The following is a 23,815-nucleotide window of genomic DNA, read 5'->3' on the forward strand; positions in this document are numbered from 1 at the left end:
CGTTCGAAAGCAGAACCGGCGCGGAGCGAAAGGGGGCGGAGGGAAGAGAAGGGAATTCAGAGCGCAGCAGCCATTGGCTCCGCCGCCCCGCCCGCCCCGCTCCGATTGGACGGCCCCTTCCGCAGGCGCTCTGTGGGATTGGCTGATGGGAAGGGTGGGCGGGGGCAGGGCCGGCGCGGGTGGCGGTCGCCGGTCGCCGCGCGGCGATGGAGGCCGTGCCGTGTGCGGCGCACGGTGAGGGGCGGGGGCTCGCGCGCGCGGCGGCGGCGGTTGGAGGTGGGAGGAGGGGGGCCGGCCGCCGGCTGGCAGCGTGCGGCGCCCGGGCCCGCCTGACCGGGCCCTCTCTCCCTTTTCCTTGCCTGCAGGGTCCCTCTGCGTCCTGAAGACGGGTGTCCGCGATGGCCCCAACAAGGGGAAGAGCTTCTACGTGTGCGGGGCGCAGGGCGCGGCGGCGGCCTGCGGCTTCGTCCTGCCGGCGCCGTAGGTGCAGGGCCCGGGGGCGGGCGGGCGTGGGCCTGCGGCGAGGCGGGTGTGGAGCTGCCCCCGCGTAACGCAGCAACAACGTTAGTTTCGGCCTGGGTTAGTTCCCCCTGGCGCTGGTTTCACAGGAGCGAGGGCCAGGGGAGGGCTGGGCAAGGGGGTGGGAACGAGGCGGGGCGAGGACAGGCCTGCTCCCTCCAGGGGTGGCGCTGGTACGTATTATCGTTCTTGTCAGTTAAGCGGCTGCCTTCTGTCACAGTCCATAAAGCTGGTTCGTTTCTGTTGTCCTTATGTGTCCTGTTAGCGGATGAACGTATGTCACTGTAATAAGCACTGTGAAGACAGTCAGCCCTAAGTTTTAAGGAGGACCCACAGGCTAGAGAGGGAAACGTGTTGGTTGCTCTGATAGGCAGGCATCCCATCACAGCAGATTAGATAAGATTTTTCTTGTTTCCTTTTGTGTGAAAAGCATGGCTTATGGAAAAGAGATTATCTCATTACAACCAGATTGTGTAAGTTGGAAGAGAGAATGAGTTTCTCTGCTCTGCCAATTGTATCCGCTGCCCCTCTTATAGAATATTGTCTCGTTGTATAAATCTATTTTTACGTAGGCGCTGGTTAAGGCTTTTGCTGTGTGTCTGTGTACAAATAGGTATTATGGTAAAAGAGAGGCATAAGGATCAGATGATCACCTAGTATCCCCAACTATTCAGTGACTCTGTTGAGCTCAGAGGCTTTTTTGTCATCAGGTGTAGAACACCACATGAAAACTAGAGACCTATGCATTTGTTGTCCAGATGATTCACCTGTGTATCTATTGCTGTGGGTGCTTTTTTTCTTCTTCTCTTTCAGATTCTGGCTTTTAGGGGTTTGTCAGCTTCTGCATTGATGCAATGAAGAAAATTCTAGTGGCCTGAGTATATGTGGAGAAGTAGAACAAGAACTTGTTAATTTTTCTTGTATGTAAATGTTGTCCCTTGCCTTACGTCCTGCAAATGAAAAGAAGAAAGATTAGCATTCTGATTGTTTTAGGGAAAAATTGGTGCTATCTCAGCAGTTCTGGACTGCTCTTTTCTTAGTCAAGTAGTCTCTGAGAAGGTTTTGTGAAGTATTTTGTCCAGGTGATGTTCTTGCTGGGGTGCATGTGTGTGTGTTTGTTTTCATTTTGGTTTTTTTTTTTGGTTTTGTTTCTTTTTTAATCTCCTCTTTTCAGTATTCCTCCTTCTTACTGTTTGATCCATGAGGGAAATGTGGTGGAGCTGCAAATCCTGATTCAGCAGCAGGACAAAGATGAATACAAGTAAGTTTGCCCAAAGTGGAAACAAAGATTGTATGCTAGCCACTGATTTCAGCACTTGGAATTATTTGATGACAGCTGACTCACAAGCTTCCTTTTCAAACTGCCTGAAATAGGTCATCTCAGCTTGAGGTCTTTACCTAGTATGTTTCAAAATGTTTGCTCTTTTTATTTGTAATTGTGTTCAAATGCATAAACTTAAACGATCAGAAAAGGGTTGTTTTTAACAGAATTGGGCATAGGTTGTTAGGTTCATCAGAGATTCATGATGGTTGCATTAAACTCAACAATTGTTAATTCAGACAAAACTCTTGCAGCAGTACTTGTTGGCTGCCACTTTAAAAAACGCCTTATCCAAAGCTTTTGTTCCTGAAGTGCTTTAAAGACCAGGTGGCCTGTGAAGTGTAATTAAAAGACTAGCTATTTTCTCACAGCTTGAAATCATACCAGACTTCTGAGGCTTTGATCACAGTCCATGTCTGAGCAGTAATTACTGTTTTGTCACTACATCTTCAGCTTTCATTTCTAGACAAAGAAAAATAATAGGACCAAGAATCTATCCAGAAGATGGTATTGTTGTAAAAGCTATATGTTACTAACACTGATGGCTTTTGGCTGTACGGAAGTCCAGATGTAAAGTGCAGATCAAGGGATCTTGTCTCTGATGTTTTCAGTGCAAGCTACTTTCTAAAGAGCATTGAGAGTTGTTCCTTTACTGGCTCTTGCAGCTCAAGTCTTGTTTTATTCTCTGGTAGGCTATTTTATCGATGCCTTAAAAGTAAATTGAATGGGAAGAAATGGTGTGGAAGCATCCCGTGGCAGGTATGAGCATGGCATTTATATCAGAATATCTGCTTGTTCCAGAATGAACAGTCATTGTGGAACAGGTAATCCGCTCTGAGATTACATAGTAGGAGAGTTTGTACTTTCTAGCTCAAAAGGCTATCAGCCCACTGCACTCCAAGTGAGACCTCTCTTATCTTAAATGCGTGTGCGAACTAATCCCTATTCTCTGCTCTTAGAGACTTGGGTTTGGTCTCCAGGTGTTCCCTTTCCCTGAGAAGGGTGCTGTTGAGACTTGCTCCCCAAAAACAATGGGAATGGCAAAGACAGTAGAAAAGCAGCAGTGATCTTACAAGGAAAACAATCGAGAGGAAAATGTTTACCCTGACCCTGTTAAAATGATAGGAAAGGTGTTGTCTATAGAGACCGAAATCTTGCTTGACGTAACTAGGTTGTATGCATAGTTGTGGTATCCCATAATTTGTATGTTAGCATTAATTCTACTTGTATGTATTTCAGGATCCAAAAGCTGCCAAAGCATCAAAACATTTAGAATCACAGCCTACCTCAGTACCTCCTTTCAATCCCAGTGGCCAACGAAATCCATTCAAAGTGATAGACAAGAATCGTGACCCATCAACCTGGAAACAAATTAAACAAGGCATGGGAGAGGAAAGTAGAGCAAAAGGGAATAAACCAGAGAAAGAGAGTGTGCTGGTATTGGATAAAGAAAAGAAATCAACCTCATACTCCCCCATAGAGAGAGAGCCTCTAGAAGGACCGAAAACTGAACAGAAGCAGTCCAAGGGAAATAAGAGTGACCAAGAATTTAAGGAAAGCATGGTATCTGAATCTAAATGTAGTCTTTCTGAGACTTGGAAAGTGAAAAATGCCCCTTGGGATGAAGGGAAACATGGTGGCAGTGGCAGGGGATTTAATAAGTCTTCTGACTATCTGGAGAAAGAGGCGACTGGAAGATCAAAGTCCTTTTCACTAAGCCGTGGAAACCAAAGCACAAGTGCCAAGTGTCCAGACGAAGGGCAGCTCAGAGAGAAAAACTTAAAAAGCTGTGGAGATAAAGAAACCAAAGAGAAAGAATGGACTGATGGGAAGAATGAAGAGATGAAACCAAGGTTTGAAGAAAACGCAGTTTCCCCGACAGTACTGCAACTAGCGTTGCAACATGCTCTCCTGAAGGGGGGAGCAGAGGCAAAGACAGCACCATCCAAGATACAGTTAATGCCGGAGCGTGGACAGCCTGCTGATCGAGTCTCTGGTGGTGACAGTGATGAAGCAGCGCTACTTTCTTCCACATCTGGTAAAGGTGAATCTGAGAAGCTGGTGCCAGGTTTGCGGCCAAGAGAGGAACTTCCAGAAACTTCAGGAAAGAGTGATCAGGGGGCATCTTTGCCAGGAGCTGCAGCATCACTTCACACAGAAGGACCTCAGGACCCTAAAGCCCTTCACAACCATCTTGTCGTGCAGCTGAGGCAGAAGAAGGTCATTTACTGTTGCTATTATTCCCTTTTCTTCTATGCTCAAGGTGACTTCCTCCACTCACGTCAGGCAGCAGAAAGCAGTATCTGCTCACAGCAGTAACTTTCTGAAAGTTGGAGTTCTGGAGTTTCAAGGGGTGAAATTCAGTGTAGGCATAGATTAGTTGCTTTAAAACACGTATGAGACAATTCTCCTAAAGCAGTGTAACCTTGTCTCTGGAGTTGCCCAGTTTTTACTTGCCCGAGGTTGTCTCTCTCTTACCCAGAAAGTAATTTGTGTAAGATGGAACAGTTTGCAGTGAACGTAAGCTTTCTTAACTGTGTCTGTTTCTGTTTGTTTCTCTTGGTCTTGTGCGGAAAGAGTTGTGATCTAGCCATGAAAACCCCTACCGGGGTGTAGTACACTAGCTTTCTGCCTGGTCATTTATAATTGCCAATAATATGTTCCAGAATTTGTATTATTAAAAAAAATCCCTCTGTTTGCCCAGAGCTCAAAACAGAACTCTGAAATGAACCATCAGAGGTGTTGTTGCTAATGGTACAGAGAAGTGCAAGTAGCCTGGGCTTTGGGTGCTTGGAGAGATGTTAAGATCATGCAAGTCACTTGACTGCCTGACTGCCCTGTTCCACAAACAGGTGGAGGCCCCACATCCTTCCATGTTTTCTAAAGTACAATAATTGTTAATTTATTTTCTGCTAAAAGACTATTCAAGTGCACTGAAGTGCACTTAAATGCTTTTGGAGATTGTAGAACTGTGTTAAAATATGAATTGCTATGGTATAAGATTACCATTTTTAGACTTCTGACTTCCTGATTGTTCCCTGTGGGCAGCAATCTTAGTAAAGCACATTCAGGTTTTGGATATATTCTTGTTTTGTAGAGCACACTGGCTACAGTGAATGTTCAGCTTCTGCCAGATAAAGGGAAACGGTTATTAAAGCAAGTGCAGGATTTGGAAGCTGCAATCAGTGCTCTTAACATTTCAGCAGGCGACACTACAGAAGAAGGTAGAGCTTCCCCCTCCCGGCCTCCGGAACTTTGCAAAACAGTTTGCCTTGCTATAGTTGTTAATGTTGTGGAAAAATAGCATAAACTTATGCATGGCATGTGGGCTCTACAGAGTTTGTCTGTTGAGATTCACTGAAGACAAACACGGTATTAGTGTTCAACCTGCGATCCCTTTCTTCTTAAGGGGAGAACAGTGCAAGGAGTGGCTGTCATGAAGAACCTTCGCCTAATCCATTTGGCAGACCAGGTGGTACAAAGCTCATAACACCACTTCCACTCTGGGATCCTACAGCAGGAGCCCCTTCAGGCTCACATGGTCACCGCTCTGCTGCTGCTGCTTTGGGTTCCAGTGAATATTGCAGTCATGGTTTTGGAAGTAAGTATAGGAAGATGTTTTTTAATTCATTAGAGAACACTGGTGAGCGCCACTTCCGAGTGAATCCTGAAACTTGTGGATGTGTGAGGGTACTAAACGTTTTCTGTTACTGAGAGCCCTAGGCATCTGTGGCCACTAAGATCCATCTCTGAGATGAGAAACTGTGCTTGGGAGACTTAGCTTTGTAAACATACCTCAGATGTAACGCTCTGTCTTTCTAGTGAACTCTGGCGTGCAGAATCTGTATGGAGGAAGAATGACGGAAGACCGAATCAGGGCTGTACACAGTGCCACAAGCAATGCTATTAATCATCTTCACAAATCTCTGGAATCCTGTCCGACAGAGCAGACAGTGGCTGAAGATCCCTCTGGGTTGAAGGTGAGTTGGCAAGAAAAGATGTTGACTGCTGAATTTAGACGTTTCTTGTTGCCTTCATCACGAAGTGGTGAAGTGATGTTCACCAGAGATGATGCCCTGGAGATTCCTGTCCCCTCACATTTGAAATTACTTCCCATTTTTCAGCCTGCTGGGAGAAGGCAGTCTAAGTGCTTCCTGCCCATGAGAGTTGTTTCAGATTGCCAATATTGATGTTCTGCCCTCCTGCCTGAAGTAGTAGTACCTCAGACAACGCAACAAACCCACAATTATTTGTATGGACGTGACTGGCGGAGCGGACGCAGGTGTCTAGCAAGAAACAGACTATCTGAGAACTCTGTTCTTGCTCTTTTCTCCCATTTAGATCTCCTAGTCAGCTATGAGAAGTAGTTTTGTAGTGTTGCAGAAGACTGAGTCTGTGCAACCTAACAGACTCCAGATCAGTCCATTCTGATCTGCTGAGGAGCAGCTCTTGGTCTGTATAGTGGTGCAGAACCCATTTACAAGGTTATGTGCAAGGTGTTGGAAGGCATGTGCCTCTACAAGGTAGTGCATTTATGTGTAGATATCATATCATTTGTGAGATTCACTTCGGACCTTTCAATGCCAGAGAAGTCATTTAATGTCACATGGTGATAGTATTTGGGCCCCACTCCATCTTTCCTAAGAGCCTGTAGGAGTCTTAGAGTCGATAAGAAAAGAAGTGCTTTCAATCCCCCCTTCCTTGACAGTGACACATGTTGTGAGCATGGCAGGGTTAGCTGGATTTTTCCACTTGAATAAGCCACCTTCTCATGCTCTCAGAGCAGTGTGAGGCTCGAGGACTCAAGGATGGCTTGTGTGGAAGCATTAGTGGGTCTGACTATAGTACTGCTGGGCTCCTCTCTGCAGGAATTGCTTCTCTTAGGTGTCCCTGTCAATGTGGGACAAGAATAGGTAAACAGATTCCTTTTAGTAAGGCTAGTAGGACAGCTCAGCTGGATAGTTTGATATAGAAAGCAGAAGTGTCTGTGCAAAGCATTTCCTTCAAATCCTGTGTCTTACCCTCCCAGGTTCCACTGCTGCTGCACCAAAAGCAAGCTCTTGCATGGCTACTCTGGAGGGAGAGCCAGAGCCCATGTGGAGGTATTCTGGGTAAGCAACAGAATGGGGAAGTGGATTTTGGGGGCAGATTTATGCCAGCAAACCTTGGCACATAACTTACTCTGAGGCTAATAATCAGTTATCTGTAGGCCTGTCAAAGGGCTTGTTCTTCCATGTGTTTCAAGTAATTACAGCTGTTAACCCATGGGTTAAATTGTGCCCTGAAACGGTTAGACTTCTGCTTCCAGAATTCCCCTGGGTACTTTCTGTTGTGTTAGTTGTTTCAGAGTAGATCTGAGCTGGGGGGGGCTCATTTCTGCAGGTCATCACCACTTCTGTCTGCCTCTCTTTTCCTAGCGGATGACATGGGCTTGGGGAAGACTCTAACAATGATTGCTCTCGTTCTGGCTCAGAAGAAGCTGAAGACAGAGAAAAGAAAGGAGAAGTTAGAAATATGGCTATCCAAAAATGGTACAGAATTGTTTCTACCATACAGTATATATGTTGTGACGCAGTGCCATTTGAAATACCTAAAGCATTATAGGTTAACGACTCCTAAAACAAAAGACTCTTATCTATGCATACTTCCCTTCTGTAGGGAAATTCCATTAGGCTTAATATTTACTGCACTCCCTTGCAAGATGTTTCTCTTGATCAGTGTCACTTGTACTTGTCATGGATGTGTCAGATTCCCCAACCTATCACTTTATATTGTTTAAGGAATTTTTTATTCTTATTATTTTTGTTAAAATGGTTAGCTCCCTGAACCGAGTAGAACCAGCATGCACTGGTTTCAACTAGTTGAATGCTTACGTAGTTTTCTTAGCATGAAGACTTGCATTAATTACTCCTTACCTTCCTGTGACCGGTTCTTTCTATGGGATTACTTTACCTTGTTTATGGAGATAATGGACATTACAGAGTTTTTAAGAAACGGTATGGTTCCTGTGTGTCCACAACATCTGTCATTGTCTCCATCTTCATGTAATTGGTTGGACTATTTTCTTCTGTTTCCCCACTTTTACTGACTGTATAATTGTTTTTTTCTATGTGGTTCAAAATGGTGATATTTCAGTTTTCCTAAAACAGAAAAGATGCATTTATTTGGAACTATATTCTCAAGAAAGATCAGGGTTAGTTCCTTACTGTTGACCTTTCAACTTACCCAAAGGAGTTGCACAGATGTATAGCATAACTTTCTAAGTGGAGAGGAAGTGATGCTTTTAGTGTTTAAGTAAGGTTTTTTTCCTCCTAGAATTAACTGCCCCAAGGAATATGATATGGAGAAGTCTGCTTCACAAAGTATGCTCACAGGAAAAGTGGACTGATCTTAATTGCTTTGACTTACCAAAACTTTTGTCTTTGTTGTGAAGACATTGAAATCTGTTTGCCGTGTTTTCCTGCAGATTCCACTGTTATCCCTTCCCACAGCACTTTAATCGTCTGTCCTGCGTCCTTGATCCACCACTGGAAGAAAGAGGTTGACAGACATGTAGGCTATGGCAAACTGAGGGTTTATCTGTACCATGGGCCAAACCGAGATAAACATGCAGAGGCGTAAGTGCCAAACTATAAATATGAGCAAGAGATTCTATATGTCAAAACCTAAATTCAGTGACTCTAGTATGATGGAAGGAACCTGAAGTATAAAAAGGTAGAGGATCCAGGAGGTCAGGCTGACATCTGCTGTTAAGATGCATTATTGTTAGAATTATATAGTAAAATTATAACGGGTCTGGTCTGTACCAATACTGAGTGTTCTGGTTCAGGCTATTATTTCTCTTGATAACAATAAAAAAAAATTTACATCCTCTAAAACTAGTCTCTAGCTTGAAGACATTGTCAGTGGCTGTTTCTTCCACGCTTGTGCTTTGTGTGGATATTTCTTTTGGTTTTTGATTTTTGTTTTTTAATCAGTTTTGTGGGTAAGTCAGAAAACTTTCCATGCTACTTTGGCCATTCTGAGCCGTGTTTCTAGGTGCCAACTTCTAAGCAGCGTGGTGTGGATTCAATACCACCGACTTTCACTGTCGTCTTGAGGTTGGTGTTTAGCTTTGTCTACTCTCAGTATTCATAAAATGAGGACAACATGGCATTCTTTGACTCCCGTGAAGCTCAGTTTCCTGTAAAACTCTGCATTTCAGCTCTTGTAGAACTGTGTTCTTCAACTTTGAGCATGTGTTTTCTCTGCCTTGTAAAATGAATTCCTCGTTTGTTCTTGCTCCTCATTTGTATGTCCCTTTATACAGGCTCTCCGAATATGATGTTGTCATCACAACCTACAGCCTTCTCTCCAAGGAGGTTCCCACAAGCAAAGAGGAGGGGGAAGTCCCTGCTGTAGACCATGATGTGGAGGTGAGAAACCATGTTGTTGCTAGAGGATTGCCATAACGGTTTGTTCCAAGTTAGTGTAAGCCATTAGCGTTTCAAAGAGCACCTTATAGTACAGTGAGCAGTGGACTGAAGAAGAAATACTTTTTTTCCATAAGTCTCCCGTTGGGTTTGCACAAACAAAACGAAATGTTGAGAGAAGGTGTTGTGAAGCACAGAAAGAAGACAGGGAAAAACATTCACAATAAATCTATTTTGGTAGTAATCTTAAACATTTCAATAATGTTCAATGTTGTATTAAAAAATAATTGTAAGAGGAGCATGACGATGAATGCCTCTTCCTTTGAGGTGAGAGCGTGAAGGAGCACTAGAATCTCCTGTTTAGTGTTCTTTGCTGCTGGGAGAACTAACATCCCTTTAAACTACAAGCAGCCTGTCACACTTAAGCTCTGAGTCAGGGTGAACAGAGATTGAGGCAGTTCACGTGCTGCTGTCTTAAATGAAGAAACAGCTATGTATTTGCTAGGCTGTGAAATGGTTAAAGTGACTGCAGAATACCAATTGAATTTGGTTACACAGTATAGAAGTAGTATGCTTTGGATCCAGTCTCTCCTATCTTGCTTATGTTTGATATTTTTGTTACTTAGCTCTGCGTACAGATCCACTTGCAGCTCTTAAAGCAAACAAGCCTTTGAATTTCTTCAAAGTTAAAGGTGGCAGTTGTCCCTATAACACTGTAGAGAGGTCTTGTATTTAAAAGTGCAAGATATGCCACAACAGTGTAACTGTATGCGTTTGTCCCAGCGTAGCAAAACTGGACTGATGCAGAATGCCTTTTGGGAGGGAACATAAGAAAAACAGCAAAAGATTAGAAGTTGTCATCAAGAATAGGCAAACGTTATTCTTCAGTGTATTAATTTTTGTGGAAGCTCTGGAGAAATGCTTTACAGAAAAAGAAGTGCTTAGGGCAGTGAAACAGAAAGACTCCCAACAGGAAGTATGAAAGTAAGAGCTCAGATTACTGCTGACTAACGCAAGCAACAGGCTTCTTGCTAGAAAAATAATCTATGAGCCTGTGGCTCTTTAGAGAGCCTCGCCAGGCTACTGCTCTGGGTTGAAAATACAGTCTGCTTTTTCTTTCAGGGTAGGTCACGTCCTTGTTCACCTTTGCTCAGGGTAGCTTGGGCTCGAGTTATATTGGATGAAGCTCACAATATTAAAAACCCAAAGGTTCAAACCTCTATAGCTGTGTGCAAACTGAGAGCCAGTGCCAGATGGGCTGTCACTGGGACACCAATACAGAACAACCTGTTGGACATGTACTCTCTCCTGAGGTGAGTTGACTGCCCGTAAGAAGTGGGATAGGGCTTCAGTTCCAGTGGTTCTACAGTGACAGAGTACTGAAGGTGTTTGTAAGTTGGAGAGGTTTCTAAGGCGAAAGAGGTAGTGGGATTAGCGGTTTTGACTTTACAGGTATTGGATTACAAACCAGTTGCTGAGGCAGTCCACAAGCCTACCCACGTGCTACTGACCTGTTGCTTGCAGCTATTCTGCTTTCATAGAGAACAAACAGGAAATTAGTTGAACTCTCCTTTGTCTCCAAGATGAATACCCACAAAACAAATTTTAATGAACAGATGTTTTATATGATAATCCTTGCTCCTACCAGGCAGCCCGGGTAGGAAGCTCGTTAAAGGAAGTGTTTTGTTACAACGGCTTTTAAGGAAAGGATAAAAACTGTGGCTTCTCTAAACAAATGATGTACAAGTTAAGCACTCTGCATCTCGGTGTTGAGGGGAGGAAGATTATGGAGGGTGCTGGAGGACCTGAGAGAACTCATTTGAAATTAGTTTGTATAACTGAAGCTAATTTTCAGTTAAGAACAATGGGATTTTGGAATAACAAATGAATAGGCTTTTAGTAAATGCCTTTGCTACTCGATATGCTCTATTTGCTGGTGATGCTTGAGAGAGAACAAGAGGAAGTGGTAGGTACAGAATGAGGAAGACTGTTTCACAGTGCTAAGGGTGGTAAGATTTTTGAGGAAACGTGCTATTGGTGTGCTGAAGCTGAATGTGTTTTACCATTCCTAGCAGATATGACTGAATTGGAAATGTGTTGTTTTGGATAGCAAGGAGTTTGGTTCTGGTCACTCAGGAGTAACTGAGGAAATTCTCTTCCCTCCTGTTGTAGGTTTCTGCGTTGCTCTCCTTTTGATGAATACAAGGTGTGGAAGTTCCAGGTAGACAACAATACGAAGAAGGGAGGGGAGAGGCTGAGCCTCTTAACCAGGAGCCTCTTGTTACGGAGAACTAAGGACCAGCTGGATTCAACTGGCAAGCCCTTGGTAAGAACCTCTCTCTCTGCAACTAGAGAATCATTCAGTCATTTTCTTTGCAGCATCCAATTGTTAGTTCTTTAGAGGCATGTGTCTGTTAATGAGTAGGTTTTCCTATCTGCTGTAGTCCCTTCATTAAGACGAGTAAATACCTGTGGGTTTGAATGCTTATGCAGAAAGCAGAAATACATAGTTTTAATGTGGCTAAGGATAAGAATTAAACTTTTGTTATAAATCACTGGTAGAGCAGAATATGTAAATTGCAAGTAGACATCTATTTAGTCTAGATCTCTGAGAACCAAAGCTGCTGGGCATCAAATGGAGCTGGTGCATGTTGGGAGCCTTGACTTTCTGCGTTATGCTTTACTCAATTTAACAGAATGTTTGTACTGGGTCACTGGTTTATTTGTAAGCCTATAAAAGGTGCAGTTCTGCTATACTGCCCGAATTCTGAATGGGGAACTGAGAAGCTGCTGCTTTTTTTTCCCCCCTCTTTTCCCTCCAACACAATAAATTAGTTGTCTTTCCATGGTAGCATGTGGCAGGCCATACGTGGTTGCTCTTGCCTTTTGTTACTGGATGATTTGGAATAAAAAATTGATATCTTGAGTGTTAACCAGGCTACTTGGAGTTTTGTGGGCATCTCTGTTTTGACGTAATTGCATTAATGTTAATAAGTTTAATGAAGAAAGTCAAAAACACCTTCTGAGACCTAGAATACTGTGTTAATTCTTAGAATGCTGGTATTTGCGATGCTCTGTAAGGATTTTGCGTTATATACATCTGGTCCTGTGTATTTTTACTTCAGGTATCTCTGCCGCAGCGTAGCACTCGGTTGCATCAGTTAAAACTTTCAGAGGAGGAGCAATCAGTGTACAACGTGCTCTTTGCAAGATCCAGGTACGAATGTGGGAAGAGACAGGATGTTCTTATGTGTATGTGTGTGTGGCAGGGGGGGTTTTTTGTTTGTTTTTTGTTTCGTGCTAGCATGAAAAATTACAAGTTCGTTTAAATGAGAAGACCTTTTGGACCAATTCTGTTTCCTGTTAACTTTTTCCTTTCTGACTATCTGTCAAACAAGTTTGAAAATATCCTGCTTGTAGTAGCAAGAGTTGGGGCACTAGTGTAAAGGAAGACTGATAAATTTTACCTCCGTTTTGTCTAAAAATATAATGCAAGAGTCTTGCAGCACCCTTTGCCTTTTTTTAATCCTAGTATTTAATATTTCCAGTATTTCTATTAATAATTGAAGGTAATGCATTCTTTTTTTCTCCCATATGTTTGTTTCTTGTATGAGCTATGTATTCTAGTCTTACACTTAATCCCACTGATGCCTGAGACATTTTTTTTCCGAGCTTTGATAGTAATTCTTAGGTGATGTGCCAGCACCTACAGAGGAGAGAGTTTATCTTTTTTGTACTGTGATATTTTTACAACTTGAAATTATATTTGCCTCTTTATTATTATTAGGCTGCAATGCAAACCAGTGTCATTTTGCATTGTCTCAGAGTCTCTTTCAACAGTGCTGCTGTAAAAACTCTTCCTTCCAGTTGAGTGTACCTTTAAAGATGTCCTTTTGTGTTTTCATGAATAGTATTATCCATTGGGTACCTAACTCCTATTATGCTCAAATAATTTCAATAATCAGACTTTCCTCCTCTGTTTTCTAAAATGGATCTTGCTTGTGATCTTTGAGTTAAACAAAACTGCCTTTTTGTGACCTGAGGAATGTAAGTTAATGGAGTTCAAGAAATATACTGAATAGTTAATGAGCTCCTCTTTACCTCAATATTTCATCAGCTTGTTTGTTAAATGGGTAGCTCTGCCTTTTTCTTTTTTTTTCCTGCTGTAAATCCTACAGTCTTTGTCTTGTTTTTCCAGGTCAACGCTACAGTCCTATCTAAAAAGACAAGAGCAGAAGAATCTGTGCAGAGAGTATTCTGGTGATAACCCATTTGAGAGAGGTTTGAACACCCTCCCCTGAAAAATATTTGTAGAAGTACCTCTGTGAAGTGCGCAGTTAGAGAAGGGGAACAGACTTGGAAATTCCTTGGGAAACGCTTTTACTGCTGTTATGGAGAATCCTGCCATAGAGGCTTTGGGTTTGAAGTGTTGAAGTCATACCTGTAAAACCTATTCCCGCTTAACTTTTAGGGAATTTCTTTTTAAGTATTGATAGGTCTGAATCAGCCAGTCTGCCCACTTGCTGTGAGTTGTAAAGGGCAGCATGGTTGAAGGGATGCCAGAGTAATTGTTGGAGATTGTTAATGGACGGTATTGGGTAGTGACTGAAGTGGGACTGAGTTAGTATTCCTAAGGTCTATCCTCACATTAGGGGCTGGGCAAATCCATTAACCTATCTGTGCTTAAAAATCCCTTCCGAAATAAAGGTGTAATCGCTCAGGGAAGAGGTGTCAGTGTTGGTATGATATATGTGATATCTTTATTTGTGTTATCTTATTTTTTTTAAGTGGGGTTGATGGATTCTTGCATTAAATCAGGAATTTGCTTGCCCATTGGTTCTTGCTTTTACTGATCGAACTTTTGCTGGAAGTGGCTGGGCCAGTGCTTGGAAATGCCTCTGAGGGCTGTTGGTAGTCTCTCTTCCTTTCTTGGCAGTTGCGCAAGAGTTTGGAGCCAGTCAAAAGGAACTTCTAGCAGGCTCCCAAAGTGCCTCCCCGGTCTCAAGTACTGTTCACGTCTTGTCCATGCTTTTGAGGCTCCGTCAGTGCTGCTGCCACCTCTCCTTACTGAAAATGGTAATTGCATAGTTTTGTAATGTGGGTGGAAGGTTTTTATGGTTGGGGGTCTCTTGCTGGGGCTTACTTGCTTTCTTTCTTCTAACTGTTTAAATTAACTGGTAAGTGTACTGCAACACTGCTGGATCATTTAGCTAAGGATGTATGAGTTAAGTTGTTTCTTGAATCGCATGCTTTAGCGCATGAAAGGTTTGTAGTTGGACATACTTCCTGCTGAAGTCAGTTGAGTTCCCTAGCATGGCCGGCATGGGCAGCTGTGACTCTTGAAATGCCTTTATACAGATCGAAAAAAGAAGGGAGGGGAGAAGAATTTCAAGGGCACAGAAGCAAAAAAGAGGATAGGTCTTGATCTTAATCTAGTCTTGAAAAGCCCACAAATGCAGCCTATTTTAAAGGCTTGTGTGTCAGATTGCCAGTTTAAATCTCTTTACCTCAACCCAAGTTGCCCTGCATGAAGTAGGCTAATCTTTCTGAGTTTGTTTTGCTCTGTCATATAAAGCAGCCATAGCATAAGCCCAGATGCTATGGGAACAGGCAGGGATGGTCCCCCAAACATCTTTAATCCTGCAAAAGTTAATGCTATGGCGGGGACACTGAGGAGATGGGACCACATAAAATAGCTGTGCTTACATGCTATCCCTAAACAGCTGCTGGCTGGGACAGATTTTTTTTTTTTTTTTTTTAAATCCTGCAGGCTCTGGACCAAGTTAACTTGACCAGCGAAGGCCTTTCCCTCTCCCTTGAGGAACAGCTTAGTGCTTTGACCCTGTCTGAGCTCCAGACTCCTGATTCCAAGACAACCGTCTACCTCAATGGCACAGCTTTTAAAATGGATCTCTTTGAAATCACCAGGGAGAGCACCAAGGTACGCTGACTGTAATTTTGTGCGCTCCCTTGAGAAACTTAGGTTTCAGCACTTCATTTATAAATGGTTAACGAAGTGTCATGCCTTGAAAATTGCAGATCAGGATAACCTGGCAGTTTAGATGAAATCAGATGAGTGGATTGATCTGCCAAACCCCTGCTGGGAAGGCTCCAACTTTTACCAGGCTTTGAAGAGCCTAATAAAATTGTGACGGCCTGGCTATGCTGAGAAAGTGTCTGTGCAAATCTTGACCACTGACTCCAAAGAAGTTTAGAAAAATATGCATGTGAGAGCATGCTGCTTGTGAAGAACTAGAGAAAATGGGATGGCAGTGAGAGGAGAAATAATAGTAACCTGGCTTCTCACAGAAGGGCTGGAATCTATAAAACATGTTTGTATCACTTGATTTTTTTTTTTTACCCTGTTTTTCATGGAGGGAGTTCTTACCAATGACTCTTAAAGGATCTTGAAAGTCTGAGCACAGAAGACGTTATACTAAAAAGAAAAAAAAAAAACTCTCTGTTACAGTGAAGAGTAGCTAAGTACAAGCTGGATTGTGACAGCAAGCAGACTAACTTTTTTTCTTGCAGATAACTCACCTCTTGGCTGAACTGAAAATTATCCAGAGTCATTCAGAGTCTCAGAAAAGGTTAGCAAACTTGCACTTTCCTTTCATCATAGCGATTGAGAGAAGGGTATATTTTCTCAGTAACAGAGGTAGTTTAAGACACTTGAATACAAAACTCCTGATACGATAAATGCTGATAGTACTGCAGCACTTCAAAGCTGATTGTGAGAAAAATCCAAGGAAAGACAAAAGTAAGAGCTGGAACTCTGAATGCATTTTAAGGGGGTAGGCAAGTGTAAACTAGGGAGGAGCGTGTGAAGAATCTCAAAAATGAAACTGGGAAGAATTTGATCATACTGAAAAATATTTGTGCTCAGCTCTGGCCAAGAAAAAAAAAAAAAAGCAGTGGGGGAATAAAGCAGTGCTTAGAACTGAGCCTGAGATAAATGAACATATTGATCTCATTGTGTTGCTGAAGTCCTGCAGCTCTAGCTGTACAAGTTGTCATTGCCTTTCTTGGAACAAAATTATTGAATGAGTTGTTGCCTACCCAAAACGTTTAATCTGAAGAACGTGGGGAGTGAGAGGATCAGGGAAATCCAAGTTTGGTGTTGCTATGGATTAATGTTGTGGAAAATACTCTGATATTGTACTAGCACTAGACTAGCAGGTGAATCTAACTATTCCTGAATTAGGAAGGGATGCCTTTGTCCAGTTTGCAGTGGGGGAAAGTGCTTGTATTTGCTTCTTTTGGGTGAAACACTGCAATAACCAATCTGTTGCAGTACACACAGCACTTGTCTTGAACTCCCTGTTCTGTCTCCAGTGTTATTGTGTCTCAGTGGACAAGTATGCTGAAAGTTGTGGCTGTGCACCTGCAGCGACTAGGCCTAAAGTACGCTACGGTGGATGGCTCTGTCAATCCTAAACAAAGAATGGATGTGGTAGAAGAGTTCAATAACAATCCTAAAGGGCCTCAGGTATGAAACTGGGCACTGCTGTGAACAGATGTGATAACTGACTTCATGACTCCGCTTACTGGTATCACTTTCCATTTCGATCTCAAGGTGCCAAGATCAGCAGGGAAAGGAGTAGCTGCAAAAACAAATGCATATGTTAAAATAAGCAGGAGCAGCTGCTAAAGCTCCCCCGACGTTAGTCTTCTGTATGGAGATCATGCAACTCCTAGGCTAGCGCAAAGCTTGTCTGAGTTTTCAGCGTGCTCAAAAATCTTCCTGCCCTAAAGAGTAATGTGGAAGATGTGGGGCCAATTAGCTCCGCTCAGAGCAGGTCAATTGTTTCCAGCTAGTCAAAATTCATTGCTCGTAGTGGTCAATGTTCATCTGAACATTGACATTGCTGTGATTTAGGCAGGACAGGCTGTCTCCTCTGAGGATGGATCTCTCATTGGAAAGGGTGAATGCAGTGCATTAACTAGTTTTCTTTGCTAGACTCCTTGAACAAGCTGCTATCTTAAAAATAGATCTTTCTCCTCCTTGCTTTTTAACTTAAATTCAAGAAGTTCTCTGCCAGCTCTATGAGTTGACTTCTCAAAAAAGATCAAGATTTTAACTTCCCATGTACTTTAACCATGTAATTGAGCAATAAATGCATATAACAAATGTCTCTGTCATTTACTGATTGAGTTCTTTTCCTGCTGAAAAAGAAGGCATCTCTGAATTGACCATCTGCCCTTTCCTCATCAGCTACTCATCTTTTTCTCAATACTAGGCTATGTGGAATCAAAGTGAAATGAATAGCGCACATGTGCGCGCGCACACACACACACGCACACATGGGTTATACATGTGCAGTAGTGAGCTGGCCTATCTTAGAGCCATAGCTTCCATGTCCAGGCTTCTGTATCTCATCAGTTAACATCTGACAGACTCCTAAATATATCCTAATAAATATACCTATAGAATATAAGTATGATGAGCAGGTTTCTTTGGTCTAATCTTTGTTTCAAATTAATACGTGGAATATATGAAGCATTCATTTTCTGGAAATGAGCTCTCTTTTCTTCCCTTTGAAGGTAATGTTGGTCTCGTTGCTGGCTGGAGGCGTTGGTCTGAACTTGACTGGAGGAAACCACCTCTTTCTCCTTGACATGCACTGGTAAAGAGAAATAAAAGTTTAATCTCCAAGGATGTAGGCAGGGCACAGTGCTTTTTTTCTAACTGTGTGTACTGTGATTTCTTACACAATTGAGTAGTAGGGGAGAGTTTAGCTGAGAGTAAAGGCTAATGCTTAGCTGCAGGGAAAAGTGGTTTCCTCCAAAACACTCTAATCTGTCAGTCCAGTGCTTTCCGCTATGAAATACGGTACTGCAGGGGGTACTGTAAGAGGATAACAACAATCCAGAGAAGCTTAAGTATGCAGTTTGTATCATAAAAGGATACTGGGGAACTGGCAGTCCCTAACTTAATTTCTTGCAGTAATAAAAACAGTGCAGTGATCCACTCTGCAGGGAGTTTGTCTCGAAACAAGTTGATAAGGAACAGTCAGTAACTGGGCATGACTAGTGTACCTTGGAGTTTTACAAGGCTATGAATATGTGCTTCAGCACGTAAGGTAGCTGCTGAGTAGCAGCGTTAAGGAGACATTTCTACATTATAGAAGTTATGCCAACAGATATTCCCTGTCTCTGTCTGTCAAACAGTGAACCGTTTCTTGTGGAAATATTCTTGAGTGAAGGCCTTTTTCAATGGAGTTTGCCTTTCTGCTTTTCTCCTGTTACCTCACCAGCTACTCAGCTTTCTGCAAATAGTAACTACTGGCCAGAAATATGGAGTTAGGTGGAACAATGGTCTAATACAAACAGTTAATTTTGTGTGGAGTTGTAGCAGATTTCTACCCAGGGCTAAGGGAAATAGGGCTGGGTTGAATAATGGCAATCAGTGGTGATCAAGTTAGTAAATCTAAGGTAATTTGAGAGCAGGTTGTAGTTGTTCTACAGAGCAAGAAAACAGGATGCTTTGGAGGCAGACAAATGAGACGAGCACAAGTGCCTTGATATTTCTATTATTCCTGAATTTAATAAGCCCCAAGGCTATGCTAGCTATTTCTTCCCTTGCAGGAATCCTGCTCTTGAGGACCAGGCATGTGACCGCATTTACCGAGTGGGGCAGCGGAGAGATGTTGTGATACACAGGTCAGGATCATCCTTAGGCAGCTACTGCTCATGTACCATCTGGCTTTAGTTTGGGGGACAAGGCCTTGGTCTGAGGCCTCTTTCCTGACATGTTGGGCACAAGGTCTGAAGGTGGGATTGAGGGTCACTGAGGTAAAAGAGAACGTATGAAGATGATATGTGGCACTTGCCTGTATGGTGTTGTCTGGATTGCTAGCAATGATTAAAAAAAAAAAAAAAAAGGGGGGGGGGAGGGGACATGGGGGGTCAGTATTTGGGTTGGTGGGAATATCCTGTCTATTCCTGGGAACTCCTCTGTCCCTATCATCTTTTATCAAGTGGAGATGTTCATTGTAAAGACAGGACAATAATTGCCATTTCTTATGGCTATTAAATATCAAATTTTTTTGGTCTTAGTGGTTATAGTGCTGAATAAAAAAGGACCAGAAATGGTCATGCATCTGCCATGCTTAGGGGTAGCATGCTTCCCTGCCTTCTCTGAGCAGATTTGTTTTGGAGAGCGGAGCAGTTCAAAGCCACCCAGAAGGTGGGTTAGCTAAGTATTGCAGGACAGTCGAGGATCTAATGGCAATAACCACTTGTGAGTGCTTACTGACTTTTTATTAGCAGTCTGGGGATAGACACCATGCTCCCTAAGCTTAGACTTTCTTAATACGAGTAACATAAATATACATAGCGCTTCTGATAAATATCAAAGTTGGCCTTAAATTGAAAAAAAATCACAGATGCTTTTTCTTTTTTTTTTTTTTAAGGTATTAAAAGGCTAGCTTAGCTACTGTAAGCGTGCAGAAAATTCAGAGCACCTGGAATCTAGAAAGCTATTTTGTGTACAATGTTTTTAGCGTAATAGGTGTCATCAGTTACCACAGAAGTATTATGGAATTCATTACATAATTATTATTGCTTGAAATGATCAAACCTGAGGCCTCAAGCACATCAGACTTTTCTTTGAAGTGTTACAGTATCTGGATGTAAGAATGGCTATCTTCTGTGAAGAGGTACACTTGGTCAGTCATATAATAGGCTGCTAATGTTTAACTGAGACAAGCACTTTCTCAATAAGTTCCAAAGGCTTACAACACTGACCTTTTCTCCTAGCAATTGAGATGACATGGTTTTGTATTTTTAGGTTTGTCTGTGAAGGAACAGTGGAAGAAAAGATAGTAGAACTCCAGACGACAAAGAAAGACCTCGCCCAGCAGGTGCTGTCAGGCAAAGGAGAGTCCTTCTCTAAGCTCACTCTGGCTGATCTCAGAATTCTCTTTGGCATCTAATTTATCCTTTACAACAGAAATGGAAAGCAATTTTGTACCTAGGAATACCTGAGGAGACTTCAGCAACACACCGCTGTTTAAGGTGGTCCTTTATTTTGAAAAAATAGCTAAATTTTTTTAACTGTTTCCAGAAGCCAAAAAACTTCCTTTCCTGAATTTGTTTTAATACTAAATCAAATAGTGTGTCCAAAGATTAATAAAGTTATAAATTAAGCTATTACTTAAAAGACTTTATTGATTTAAAAACAAACACTTGCTTGTTTCATGGATCCTTATGTGTGCTTTTTAGTTGGAAAACTTTCTCTTTCCCCTTCAGGATAGGAGAGCAACAGGCATAAGAGAAGCGAGAAAGTGAGAGATGAGCATGAGGTAGGAAAGATCAAAGGTTGAATGGTGAGGTTGGGTGGACATGATGAAAGATCCCTCCCCCCACCCAACCAAAGAAAAACCAAATTGTTTTTTGAGGGTGATGTTAAAAGAACATGACACAAACTTTAGAATGTATCAATAACAAAATGAAGGAAGGATTTAGAGGAATACTTCATTTTCCTTACTTTCAGGAGGGTGTTTTATATCTAAGTGAAGAAGCAGTATCCCTGCCCTGCTCAAAATATTATCCAAGCAGGAGACTGCATTCATTTCTGGTATGTTCCTCTGAAACAGAAAGGAAACCTGAATCCCTTATCCCTTCCCCCCCCCCACCGCTTTTTTCCCTCTCAAGTATTGAACAGTGTAAGGCTTCACCACTGCAAAATTTTCAATGTAGGCTTTTGTAATTAGTCTTTCTTAAAATATACTTACATTCTTAGAGTAGATGAGCTGCCAGTAATTGACTCATGCTTTGTATTCTCTCTCCTGTCAGAACTGATGTATGCTAGTGAATGAAGTTTCTAGGCAAACGTTCTTTATTGTTGTTGCCTCTCTGCTTCCACCTCACTCTGCTGTGTCCATAGCCATATCAACTGCATATTCTAGTTTTCTATTGATTGCACAGTCTCTCTGGGGTTTAGCACAAGACCCATGCAAAACAGGCCTTCCCTTTGCTGAAGACTTTTTCTGATGGTGAGTGGCAGAGTATGACATGTTACACTTACCAGAGTGCTGGTAAGTGACTAAACTGTGGTCCCTGTTTATGGCCATTCCCAGTGGAGCAAGATGATAGCATTTGGTATCCTTTTAAATGAAGGAGAGCTCTATTTGCTCATCAGCAGTTCCTCTTACTACTAGTAGAGTATGATACTGCTGTTAATCATTTCTCTTAGCTTCACTCACACCACATCAAATCAAGGCAGGTATCGCATCATTCCAGCCTATTGCACAGATAGAGGGGCTTGGGGACAGAGGAAATAGTTGCTTGTATTTGTGTAGTGTGTACATTAGGCAGAGTGTTGCCAGCAGGTCGAGGGAGGTGATCCTGCCCCTCTCCTCAGCCCTGGGGAGGCCTCACCTGGAGTACTGTGTCCAGTTCTGGGCTCCCCAGCACAAGAGAGACATGGCGCTACTGGAGAGAGTCCAGCGGAGGGCTACCAAGATGATTAGAGGGCTGGAGCACCTCTCCTATGAAGAAAGGCTGCAAGAGCTGGGCCTGTTCAGCCTGGAGAAGAGAAGATGGAGAGGCCATCTCATAAACGTGTACAAGTATCTGAAGGGGGAGTGTCAAGAGGATGAGGACAGTCTCTTCTCCGTGGTGCCCAGCAACAGGACAAGAGGCAACGGGCACAAACTGAACCACAGGAAGTTCCATCTGAACGTGAGGAAAAACTTCTTCACTGTGAGGGTGACTGAGCATTGGAACAGGTTGCTCAGAGGGGTAGTGGAGTCTCCTTCGCTGGAGATATTCAAAACCCGTCTGGATGTGATCCTGGGCAATATGCTCTAGGTGACCCTGCTTGAGCAGGGAGGTTGGACTAGATGATCTCCAGAGGTCCCTTCCAACCTCAACCATTCTGTGATTCTGTGTATATATGTGTGTGCACACATATACACACACATGTAGCTTCAACTGTGATGAAATGCCTTGAGCGGCTCTCAGAATCAAGGAGTGCTGTGCAGCCTAGGCAATTTAACTGTACTTACGACTCTCAGCTTGTGGAACATAGCATGTTTTTCATACCATACTGGTTTTCTGCAAAACACGCCAGACTGCCCCTCTTCACAAAAGAGGGGGCCACGGGCTAACTTTCCAAAACTACCTTCTTGAAAAAATACACGAGTGGAACTTGGGCTATGGTTGCCTCTCTGGAGTTCACGCTTACTCTCTGATCTGAGCTCCTACTGCTTTCCTTGGAGTGACTGTTAGCCTAGCATGTTTTCTTCTTGAAGATATATTGCCAGATACCGCTAAAATCAATCTCTCATACACATGGCCCCTTCATCCTTTGTGTCCTCCTTTGGCTTAATTTAACTGTAGTCTGAATACAGTATAACTCTTAGATATTGCAGGTATCACCATTAGGATGAATTGTTTTTTTCTATTTGTATGGGGTTCGTTCTTGGAAAGGGCTTTAGCCTCTCTTATGAAGCCCAAAAAACTGGGGGATATGAAGTGACCGAGTCCACTCTACGTTCAGCTTAGTCCAGAGAAATTCTGAAGCTGAAGGTCTAGCAAGTACCTCGAGTTACTGTCTTCTGAAATGGCAAATCAATATAGCTAAGAGAAAGGAGAACACTGCTTTGTTTTTATTGCTATGCAATAGAATATCTCATTACTACCTTAATGAAGAATGTATATTTTTGGTATTAAAGATCAAAGGAGTGTTTTTAAGATTATTGATTACGTTTATATGGGAGGAATTAAGACTATGGGGTGTTTTTTCGTTTGAGTTTGTTTTGCGCTATCTTCAGAGCTGTGAGCTAAGTGTTTCTGGAAATATTACTAAGCAATGCTAGCCCACATGTAACCAGGTACTTACATTTCACTACAATACAAAATTAAGAGGGCTTTGTTTCCTTACAGGAAAAATCTGAATTTTTTTTAATACTCTTAATATTTAGAAGAAAGAACCCCGAGGGTGCTTTTTCTACCCCTCTATCAAAAAACTGTCTCCCTTTGTCTCTCATGCTCTACTCCTGAAATCATCTTCTACGGGCTTACTAGAAGTAAAGCAGAACAACCAGATTACCGTTTATTCAGGAAAGGATGATGGAGTAGGGAGTTAGCAAGGCTGCAGTACTTGGCCTCTTACGTAAGTACTTAATCATATGCTGGACCTTATAGACAGCTAATAGGGATGAGTAAGTAGCGTTCACATATGGAGCTTACTGAAATAGGGCAGTCACTAACTGTGACTACATGGCTTTTTACAAGTACAAAGAAGCGTTTTATGGTGCTTCAAGGAGTAGTCTGTATATAGAAGTACAGACAAGGTACTGTCCTGGAGGTTGAGCAAATGTCAGAGGCTCTCATGGAAAACTTTTGCCCACCTACCCTGTGGAAGGTGAACTGAAGAAGAACCAATTTGCTATGGTTTTGCATTGAGCAAAAGCTTAACTTGCGTATCCTTTGGCACCCTGCATGTAGAAGTCAAAAGCCCTGGGCTGCTGCTGCAGCAGCCTCCGGTGTACTGCGATGCCACTGTCCTATAGCCGTGGTTTTCCTCTCCCCACTACAGTCCTCTTCAAATCCC

The 23,815-nt window shown here is 42.6% G+C and overlaps 1 protein-coding gene across 4 annotated transcripts; it reads left to right on the forward strand.

Annotated features, from left to right (window-relative positions):
* Positions 1-11: 11 nt before the first annotated feature.
* On the forward strand, positions 12-20,402 carry TTF2 (transcription termination factor 2). Of its 4 annotated transcripts, XR_011143929.1 has the most exons (24): positions 12-234; positions 366-480; positions 1,694-1,780; positions 2,533-2,599; positions 3,080-4,060; positions 4,938-5,064; positions 5,250-5,441; positions 5,663-5,820; positions 6,870-6,951; positions 7,258-7,371; positions 8,307-8,457; positions 9,150-9,255; positions 10,375-10,565; positions 11,425-11,578; positions 12,378-12,469; positions 13,451-13,533; positions 14,189-14,328; positions 15,023-15,193; positions 15,292-15,584; positions 15,784-15,842; positions 16,588-16,741; positions 17,797-17,879; positions 18,841-18,915; positions 20,045-20,402. XR_011143929.1 is itself a non-coding variant. In XM_068959711.1 (23 exons), exons 1-23 carry the CDS (start codon positions 207-209, stop codon positions 20,187-20,189), a joined length of 3,555 nt encoding a protein of 1,184 aa, XP_068815812.1. In that variant the 5' UTR covers positions 12-206; the 3' UTR covers positions 20,190-20,402. The 4 variants fall into 4 exon arrangements, 3 of the variants coding, with proteins under 3 accessions (XP_068815812.1, XP_068815824.1, XP_068815821.1); XM_068959711.1 differs by lacking the exon at positions 15,292-15,584; XM_068959723.1 differs by lacking the exons at positions 2,533-2,599; positions 15,292-15,584 and having other exon boundaries at positions 157-234.
* Positions 20,403-23,815: the final 3,413 nt, after the last annotated feature.

This window comes from Struthio camelus, chromosome 1, assembly GCF_040807025.1.
Source record: "Struthio camelus isolate bStrCam1 chromosome 1, bStrCam1.hap1, whole genome shotgun sequence".
Classification (NCBI taxonomy): Eukaryota; Metazoa; Chordata; class Aves; order Struthioniformes; family Struthionidae; genus Struthio; species Struthio camelus.

What these genes read in the sequence shown, in the direction of transcription:
- TTF2 (XM_068959711.1), top strand. Translation starts at nt 207, where the DNA reads ATGGAGGCCGTGCCGTGTGCGGCGCACG. An exon ending in CTGTAGACCATGATGTGGAG is followed by an intron (nt 9,256 to 10,374) that starts GTGAGAAACCAT and finishes TTTTTCTTTCAG; the next exon opens with GGTAGGTCACGTCCTTGTTC. An exon ending in TTTCTCCTTGACATGCACTG is followed by an intron (nt 17,880 to 18,840) that starts GTAAAGAGAAAT and finishes CTTCCCTTGCAG; the next exon opens with GAATCCTGCTCTTGAGGACC.